Source organism: Belonocnema kinseyi, chromosome 3, assembly GCF_010883055.1.
Source record: "Belonocnema kinseyi isolate 2016_QV_RU_SX_M_011 chromosome 3, B_treatae_v1, whole genome shotgun sequence".
NCBI classification, from domain to species: Eukaryota; Metazoa; Arthropoda; class Insecta; order Hymenoptera; family Cynipidae; genus Belonocnema; species Belonocnema kinseyi.
In genome coordinates this window covers 96,111,378-96,121,879 of record NC_046659.1, presented here as the reverse complement: position 1 = coordinate 96,121,879, position 10,502 = coordinate 96,111,378, and the positions used below count along the sequence as shown (strand labels likewise).

Below are 10,502 nucleotides of genomic sequence, written 5' to 3'. Positions count from 1 at the left end.
AAATTCCTTCATGTGGAATATAAGTTTTGAAAATTTAATTCCATTCAATTCAAGACTACCTCTCTAGAGTTAAAGTTATTTCAATTCACACATTTAAATATTTTCATGATTTATAAGTTATAAAACGGTTTAATAATGAAAAAAACAGGATTTCCAATTTTTTTCCGTTGGGGGAAACATTCTGAATCAACGTGAATTCATCTAGCATTCATAATCTGAATTCCTATTAATACGCGAATTTTCATCCGTCAAAAATGCAGGAATGCAAAAGAAATTGAATAATGTCACTTTAAAGACGTAGAAGCCAGTTCTTTTAATCGATTCAAGTTAATAGATATAATTTGTAGTATTGTAAAAGTATATTTTTATAATTCTGTTTAAAGATACATTTGTTTACCTTACGCAACATTATTAAATGATTTTATGATTAGTAATCATATTATTAAATCTATAATTTGTGTAAACAATATAAAATATTATAATTAAAATTACTCCACCGTTACGACAGACAAAAAAATTGAAATTTCCAAACTTCTATCCCACGAAAACCAATAGAAATTATGCATGTGCACAGGGTGGTCCAAAAATGCATGGCAAATTTTTTTTTGCATGCTAGAGGGCAACGACCCCCACCCCATTTTATTTCAAATCCGGAAAAAGAAATTCCCTAATTTTTTATTTGTCTATTTTTTAATTTTTACAGATTCCGGCCTTGACTTAAAGTTTCCCATGTAAAATGCATGGGGAGAAATCACTTTTTTGAGTTTTTAGAATAATTTTTTAGGGTTTGAAAAAATGTGGCGGGAAAGTATAGAGGCCTGTAGAGAATTATCCAACGAAGAATTTCATCTGTCAGACATATGGGTTTGGCACCCCTAAGACACCCCCACGAGTAGCTGAAAACTACCCTTAAAACAAAAAATGTCAATTCTTCATGAAATCGACCTTTTGAACAATGTATTCTTGTCTTTTTTTACTTAAAATTAATGATGCCGGTCTAGTGGAATATTTATTGTAATTGGTTTATTAATTTTCAATTATTTAAACAAAAGGAATTTGTTTAAATAATTTTTTTCCCTCCAAAATTCGTTTTTCCCCCTAAAAATGATTATTATTAGTCTAGAGGAATATTTCTTAACATTTATTGATTAATTTTTTATTATTTAAACAAATGGAATTTGTTTCAACAATTTTTTCGAAAATTCTTTTTTTCCTTAAAAATTATTACTATTAGTCTAGTAGAATATTTATTAACATTATTTCATTAATTTTAAATTATTTAAACAAATAGAATTTGTTTAAATTTTGAAAATAAAAATGATTAATATTTCTTCAGTGGAATATTTATCAACATTGTTTGATTAACTTTATTTGAAAAAAAATTTTTTAATAAATATTATTACTTGAATATAACTGATAAATTAATTATTAAATTAATTACTGATCAGTAATAAATTATCACTGATAAATATTCCACTAGACCCACAGCAATGTTTATTTTTAAAAAATTCGAAACGAAATTATTCAAACAAATTTCATTTGTTTAAATAATTTAAAGTCAATGAACTAATATTAATAAATATTACACTAAAATAATAGTGATCATTTTTAGGGACAAAACGAATTTTCATAACATATGTTTAAACAATTACAAATTAATCAACTAATGTTATTAAATATTCCACTAGACTAAAAATAATAAATTTAAGAGGGGGGGGGGGGGCAAATTTTCGAAAAAATAATTGTAACAAATTTCATTTGTTTAAATAATTAATAATTAATTAACCAATTATAATAAATATGCCACTAAACCAATAATGATAATTTTGAGTAAAAAAATACGAGAATACAGTGCTCAAAAGGTCGATTTCATGAAGAATTGACAGTTTTTGTTTTAAGGGTAGTTTTCAGGTACTCATGAGGAAGTGTTAGAGGTGTCAACCTCATGTCTGATACATAAAATTCTTCATTGGATAATTCTCAACAGGCCCCCATCCTTTCCCGTCACATTTTTTCAAACCCTAAAAAATGATTCCAAATACTCAAAAAACTGATTTTTCCCCATGCATTTTACATGGGAAACTTCAACTCAAAACCGTCACCTGTTAAAATCGAAAAAATAAAAATTACGGAATTTCTTTTTTCGGATTTGGAATGAAATTGGGGGGGATCGTTGCCCTCTAAAGAAAAAAAGCGTTTTTGAACCACCCTAATGTGCACATGTATTGTGGAAATATTGAAAGAAATTAAAATAATCGAAAATAAAGCATTTAAGTATCGAACTAAAAATAACCTTGACAAAAAATTCAAATTTCTGAACTTATGTTGCACATGGAGGAATAGAAAATTTGTATAAGTGCACATATTTTGTGGACAGATTAGAAGGAATTAAATTAATTAAAAATACAGCATTTAAGTATGGAATTAAAAATAACCATGAGAAGTGTGTCTACTGATCGGATTAAGGGGGATTTAAAAAGTAGAACATAATTTCGCCTGCAAGGAATGCAACACAAGTGTTAATCGCTAAAGAGGTAGAAAACAATCGGTCTCAGAGATATACCTATTCTTTAGTGGGACATTCTCCAGATGGAATATTAGAAAATTCAAAAAAAAATTCAAAAATGCTCACTCTTTCGTTTAAATCCGAAAATATTAATTTTCTCTATTCTGCTCTTCTTATCGCGGGGAAACAACTGTTTGCTTGCCTACTAACAATTTTATTTTGCATTATAACTGTAGTAACATTGATATAATATTTATTTCTCATAACGTATGGACCACAAAAGGATGGGCCAAAAATTCATTGCAATATTGTTCCCCCCTCTAAAAGGCAAGGTCCCTATCCCCACTCAGGTTTTGAACTTTTGAAGTTCCCAAAGTTTTTGGAAAAATGGGAAAACAACTACTTGTTGTTAACTTTTTCGAAATTGAATTTTATTCACTACATAAATTAATTTTTAAAAATTACATTTCCATACATTTAATGTCTGATGCACCAACCCCTTTGTATTGTACCCGGAGAATGCCCCAGAAAATGCAAAATAGCACTTTCATGTAAAATTCATGATAAAGAAGAAATTCTTGATAATTATCTCAATACGAATGCTTTTGGAACCTATAAGTGACAATGTTCAAAATATGTAACTTTGAACTAATTTTAAATTTGTTTAAAAATTATTATTCAATTTTTTATTTGGCCAATCAATCATAATAAGTTAGCCTTTTTTGGGATTAATGATACAGTAAGTGAATGTTGAAAATAATGTGTATGTTTAAGGCATTATCCAATTGTTTAAACAATTTATATTTGTTTCAACTTTTGTTTTCATTCGAAAACATGAGTAATAATTTGGGTTGAAGACGTTTTGCAATTGTTTAAACAATATCCATTTGTTAAAATTTTTACCTGAATTTCCTAAACAATTATTAGTTGCTCAAACAATTTTTTCATTATATTATTAATACGCAAATTAACTGTCTCTCATCAGTGCCACAAGGAACAATGAACTGTTCATAATATAATAAAATAAATTGTTCAGACAAATAATAATGATTTGAACAATAATTAAATAAAAAAAATTCTCCTAACATGCATTAATTGTGTTATGGTATGGTAGAAGAACAAAAATTGAAGCAAATATAAACTGTTTCAACAATTTAACAGTAAATTTATAAACGAATATTATTCTCAACATTCACTTCTTGTGTGATTAATTCTAAAAAAGATTTACTTTAATCATTTAACGAGGAAATTGAAATTTGTTAACAAATATTAATTGTTTAAATTATTTGAAATTTGTTTAAAAAGACTTGCAAACTTCTAACTCATGGAATGCAAAAAAGTCTATGCTGAAAAAATTCAAAACAAGCCCGTCTCTTGCATAAATTTCAAATAAAACTGCAATTTTAAGTTTTCAGGGCATTTCTAGGTCACAATACAAAGCGTTTGGAAGGTAAAATCAAAATGGTATGGCGTGGGAACGATTCCTTGAATATTTAGTAAGAAGTCACTGAAATTAAATTTACGAAAAGTTAAGAACAATTAGTTTGTTACCTATTTTTCCTAAAAATGAGCTTTTCCCATTTCCAATCCCATATATTTAAAGAACAATGCAATGTCTTTTTGCTTTAACCTCACAAAATAGAGGAGCATACCCTCTTTCGAAAAAGTTGTTTTTTTTATACGACCCTAGGCCTCAAGCAATAATAAAAATATCAATATCATTCGAAGTTGGCGCTAAGGCCAGTGGGCCCCTTCTTTCCTCCTTTATTCACAGGTTCAGCCAATCAGGAAAGAGAATTAGAAGAAATAAAATGTCACGACAGACACGACAGTCAATAAAATCCAAACAAAGCATTAAATTAATGTTTCCATTGCTCTCTTATCAATCAAATTGACTCTTAAATCTTTTAAAATACTAAATAAACCTTATTTGCTCTTCATTTTAAAAAAAAAAACATGTTTTGCTTTGCATAACCTGGGTTAACTTTATCAAGAAAGCCACCGATTGGTTAAAAGATGCAGGGGCGTGTTTTTTGGATGCGTGAAATCGGCCAATCGGGCTAAAATCAGGGGACAAAACTCAGGTTCTCCAGCAATATGGCTGTCAGTATAAATTTGATGCTTGTAACATGCGTTTCTCTCCGAAAAATTCGATAAATGTACCGCCTTGCTGTCGCGTTCAGGAAAAAATACGGCGTGATGTGACTTTCGGTGCACTAAAGCAATGGGAAACAGCAATGAGGGTTAGCTGAGGGACTGTTTTCACGTGGGAATAGTAATTAAAAACAGCAGGTGAGTCTGACAGCAATCCCTATGTTATTCACATACTGCCCTCCCCTTTCCCTTTTTTACAACAGATGCCAGCTTAATCAAAAATTATCGCTCTGATTACTCTATCTTGCGCCTGGTTAAATCTCGTATCCCGTGCTGATTTTGACCTGAACTTGCACAATAAAATTTGACGTGTATAAAAAGACGCATGTCCTTGCTGATGGCGTTTCTTACTACATCATCGCCAGCGTCTTGTCTCCTTTCCAATACCTAGCCACACAAACTTTGCTTCCTTGACAAAATGCATAGACGCTTTTATGTAAAGACAGGTCAGTACTATCTCAAAAAAGAGAATAAAAAAATAATTAAATCATACTGGTAACTCAGATCATTGCTATAATTAAATAATTATTCACTATTAAAGATATTCATGTTATTGGGCGTTTCAAGGAATTTTATACTTCCTGATAAGCAAATTGATATTTCGCGATGACAACCAATAGACTTATTTTATGGTAAATATAACTGCAATTTATATAAAAATCTGTCGTTTTTAAAGCAAGTTCTTCATTTTGAGGTGTGTAATGTTTTGATATTACATATAATGTATATATCGGTTATATACTTAGATCTGGAATCTATTTTTAGTTTAGTTTTGTATATAAAAATTTAAATTTATTGTTGACTGAATTGAAGTCGTGTTAACCCAGATTTTGATGAAAGTAATATAAATAAACAGGTGCTTGGGAACCGGAAAGCACGCAGGCGGGGCTCAGAGTGCCCCAGAAAAATTAATGCACATATTTTTATATCTTATGGACAATTCATTCGTGTATATATTTAAAACTTCTATATTATTTGGAGTCAGAATCCTATTTTTACGCATCAAATTATAAAATGAATCGAGCAATTCACAAAAGCTTTTTATGTCAAGCTCCAATTTGTTGTAGTTGTAATGCCCGTTATATTTTTACAATGCAGTCAATATTATTAGTCTGTTATTTTATTTATGGAGGAAATATTAAACTATTTAGTAAAGAAACTGTGGTCCGCATAAAAATAATTTGACTGATTTTAAATTTTCTTCAAAAAGACAAATATAGTATAGTTTACGTGTACCTTAAAGCTATTTCAAGCTGTAAAATGAAATAACATTTCGTTTTTGTTGCGAAAATAAATAACCCAGGTGTATATGTAGCATTAGAAGCTGATAACGTTTTCAGTTTTAACTTATTGTTAGTTCTTAGTACACACTTATTTTTCTCAATGTGCACACGTATTGCAGCATAAGCAGAAAAAAATGTAAGCATTTTTAACAAAGTCTACATTATTTCTAAATATTGATTATAAATTTATTTAGAATTATGCCAGTGATTGCAGACGTTCTGTTATTATGAGTAAATGTGATATGTAGGTGCAAAAAATAAACCAAAATCTATAGGTTTTACAATATCATGTATTTGCATATACGAAAAACTATAAATTAATTCTTCAAATTAAAATAATCCATTATCCAGTGACATTTCAGAATTTTATTGGTTTAAATATATCTAGAAATGTTACTCAGCAGCTATTCTATACAGCAGTTTTTAGTTTAAATTGTATGAGAATTAATGGATTCCATCTAATCCATTTCATCTAAAAATTATTCTATTCAAAACTGAAACAATTTAAATCTGACTAAAAATACTTATTTAACGACAGTTTTTTAACTTATTTATTCGGGGAAAAAATTCCCTACAACTCCACTGTTTACAGTTTGAAAAATAAGTCAATAACCTTTGAATATAGTTATTTGTTTAAAAAATGTTCTTCACGATTTCGGCTAGAAAGAATTTTACTTTAAATTTTGTCAACAGTAGATTTGTAAAAAATCGATTAAAATTTAACCATTTAAAAAAATAGGTACTAAGCGACAGTAACAAAAAATTCAATTAAAAAACAGTTTTTAAATTAATGTTTTTGTAAGTTAAAAATTTGAAATGACATCAGTAATATTATTTTTATTTTTAAAATCACAGAAAAACTATTTTTTCGAAGATCTAATTTTTCGCACGACACTACCTTAAAAAAAAATATATAGTAGTTTGAAAAAAGAAGTACTAGCAGGTGAGCACTTCTTAATTGCAATTCATAAAAGTTAAATAATAAAAAATTGAATATTCCACTTGAATTTAAAGTCTGTATAGGAGTGTTGATCAATGAGCAGTCTCAATTTTTATTTTTAAATCTAAAATCTCACCACACAAATGTTTTCAATCTGTATTTGATCGATTTTAGACTAAGCTATTAAGGATTGTAGTATATATTTAAAGCTAAAATAATTTTTTCGCTGAACCTATACAAATTGAATTTGCACTCAAAACTATTTGTAATTTAAGGGCATTGAAGAGTATAGTTTGAAATTTACATTCAAAATATTATTTATAGCAATGACAAAATGACACATCTTGAAAAGAAATATTTAATTATATTTATAAGTATCACGATATCATTATTAATGATGAAATTCTTAAGAAAGAAAATACAATTGAAAATGAAAATAATTTTAAACATATAAAAATTGTTTATTTAACCAATTATATTTTTTGTTGGATTTTTTAATATCGCTGTAGATGGATTTCTCTTTTGTGATCACCTTTCGCGCTGCGATCCCTGCAGTTTAAAAAGCTTTTTATTTAAATTGTCATATTTTGAAGGCTTACTTAAAAAAATGTTAGTTTTATAATAATAATTATCATCTACTTCAGCTTACCCGGTAAATATTATAATTATTTTGCTAAAATCTTGGTAGGGGTTAATCGAAAAATACGGGGGTTGATTCGAGCCACGTGTCGATTCAGCTGTATATAAGTATTCCGCAGGCGCATTCGCTAGCGCAGATTCCGGAGTCACGTTACACACGCAGTTTCTGGTTTCTGGAATGTTATCGCCTGGACAACAGTCGCAATTGCTTGGCGCAATAGTAAAGTTGCATACGTTCGCTTTCTATTCGTTCACTTTCTTCCCCATCAACTAATTCTAAAGAAATATACTTTAAAGATGAATCTTTTAAATTTCATTGTTTTGTCAAGTGTTACATTATTTGTCCTCGAAAAACTTATCTTTACTTTGAAAACTGGAAAAAGTACTCTCGACATTACAAAATTTTATATGTTCAAAATATCATGTATTTCAAATATTGTAATAATGCTTCATAAACAAAACTGTCGTGCAAATACAAAAATGAATCAACTTATTCAGTTCTGTTTATTGTAAACATTCATTTTTCAATTCGATGTTCGCAATTTGATGTTTATAAATCTAGCCGGAAAGAAAGGCTCGTATGAGTTTTATTGTTGATTCGGAAGACTTTTGATCTTATCCAAACTGCAGATGCTTTTATCTTTTTATTTGCGCGGCACATTATAAGCCCTTCAATGCTTCAAAACTAACATTTGCACAAATACTTATTTATGTATCCTTTTTTTTAACAGAATTTCTTATCAGTTTTCCCAAGGGCTAATTTTTCTAAATTTATTCTGAAAACATTATTAACGAAAAAACTGAGGGGTTAATAACTTTTCCGATCGAATGTACAGTGTACACTGACTTCGTGGATTGTTAACACATCAGAAAAAACTTAAAAATACTATGTGAAATAATAATTCCGTCTGTTTGCAGAGATTCAAAGGCAGTAATACCAGTGTTCCTGATAATCATGACATCAAGGTATGTTAACTTCAAAGGAATGATATTTTTTATCTAAAGATTTGTATATTAACACAGAAGTGTCAGTCGTGGACATATAATATAGTATTTTATTTTCAGATAAATTTGGTCACTTATTCTTTTCTATCTATGTCTACGTGCCAGCGTAGATGCAATTTGATAGTTTTCAAAAAGCTTAAAGCTGGATAACAGAATATTCATTTTATGCAGTCACGAAAATCGATAATCGATTCTTATCACGAGCACGCTTTCCGTGACATCATATAGTTTTGTTGAAAATTAAGGGGGCTTTTTATTGCTTTTTTAATGGATCTTACAAAACCATAATTACACTCTCAAGATCTCAATGCTAACAATACATATTTCTTTGTATTAATTTTACTTTTTTACATTTCTTAAGATTCGTGCTTTTCTGGGTAGTCAATTTTCAGTGTTTCAGCAATTTCTTCTCTAATCTTTAATCTCTATTGCACAAACCTCATTCATACTCAAAGCAATAAACCTTCATACACATTTATCATACTTCTGACATTCTTTTCATTTCAAGCTTCAAAGTACTGTTTATGAGAGGAAATGATTATTTTTATGTGCATGTGTGTGGCAACTCGGAAAAAGATAGTTAAGCACGTTATTTTCATCTGAGAATGAAAAAGTAGTACACGTTCATTAAGTGATATTTTAATTATTTATTCAGAGCTAACTCAAAAGTATGCACATATTACGGGGTTATATTTCGAAAAATATAATGTAGGTGGCGTTTATGTCTCGTGTTAATTATTAATTGAGTTGGCTTTATTGTATTGCTTGTTTTAAATTTTGTCTGCTTTCGGTTATATACCTTGTTGTTATTTTTTATGCCAATCAGAACATACAGGCCCATGTTATTAATTTTCACGCAATTTATACATATATACGTCCCTAATGCTCCTGTGCATGATGGAGATGTTGAGTAGAAACGAGTACGAGGTGGACAGAAAAATGTTTGAACTGATAATTTTGAATGGTGATTTATCCTAAGTTTTCTATTTTTCTAATACTTTTTATTTTTCTTCAGGTGGTCCAGTATGATTTGAATATTTATGTTTTATGCTTAGAAATAAATTTTGAAACGGCATTGTGTATAAATCCATTAAACAATGATACAACCGTGTTATCGAAAAATATATTTTACTTATCAACACATTTTTCAGCTCGTATCGAATGCCAAAACCACGAAAAACAGAAAAATATGTTTTTTATGAAAATTAGGATAATAAGTCAACAGATTAATTTCAAAACAAGAATTCGATGAATTGAAGAAACTAATGAAAGAGTAGTGAAAACAATTTAATTCTGTAAAAAATGATAAACTTTCAGAGGAACTTTCTTCACCATGGAAAAATACATTTTTCAATTAAGAAAATAAGAAAATAGCATTTAAGTGGAAAAAAGTTAATTATACACATTTGATTTAATAATCATACCCATTAAAAAAACTATTGAATATTTGCTTTAAAACCCAGTCAATTTGTCTCATAATTCAGTTCGTACTCATATCCACCTTGTACCGGTCTCTCGGCTTCAGTAATAGATGTGGTTTCAAAAGAATATGAAGACATAATAATTAAAAATATTTTTGCCTTTGCAATTTGCGCGTGTTTGTGGTTTTATTTTTAGCGTTTAAATAAATAACAAGGTTATATTGATACTACTGTCCCGAAATGCTCGTATTTTCTTTTTTTAATTGCCTGATAAGATAAAAAAAACCAGTCAGTAAAATAAGAAATAAAGTTATGTGTTCTTGAAGTATGAATAAGCCGTGGAATTAAATGAAATTTAAAATGTGTAGAAAATTAGCAATTGTAATTCTTTGAGAAATCTAACAAATATAGACGTATAATTTTTATCTCACATAATAGAATGATTAATTTGCTTAAGGGCATGTGACACAGCTAAATACCTATATTACCGACGACAATTTTTCAGTTCACTGAATGTTTTTTTGAACCTAAGAACTTTTTTTGTAAATAAAATA

The 10,502-nt window shown here is 28.8% G+C and overlaps 1 protein-coding gene across 4 annotated transcripts in view; it reads left to right on the top strand.

The window, feature by feature from the left end:
• Nucleotides 1-4,644: 4,644 nt before the first annotated feature.
• LOC117169211 (TATA-binding protein-associated factor 172) overlaps nt 4,645-10,502 on the top strand; it is a 37,602-nt gene continuing 31,744 nt past the window's right edge. For 2 of the 4 annotated variants that reach the window (XM_033355462.1, XM_033355460.1), the window contains exons 1-2: nt 4,645-4,798; nt 8,441-8,488. Coding sequence is in view for 2 of the 4 variants with exons in the window: in XM_033355460.1 (XP_033211351.1) it covers nt 8,478-8,488 (11 nt within the window). In the remaining 2 variants the exon portion in view is untranslated. Of the gene's footprint in view, nt 4,799-6,051; nt 6,080-7,849; nt 7,905-8,440; nt 8,489-10,502 lie in introns of those variants that run through there. The other 2 variants (XM_033355463.1, XM_033355461.1) reach the window with 2 other exon arrangements.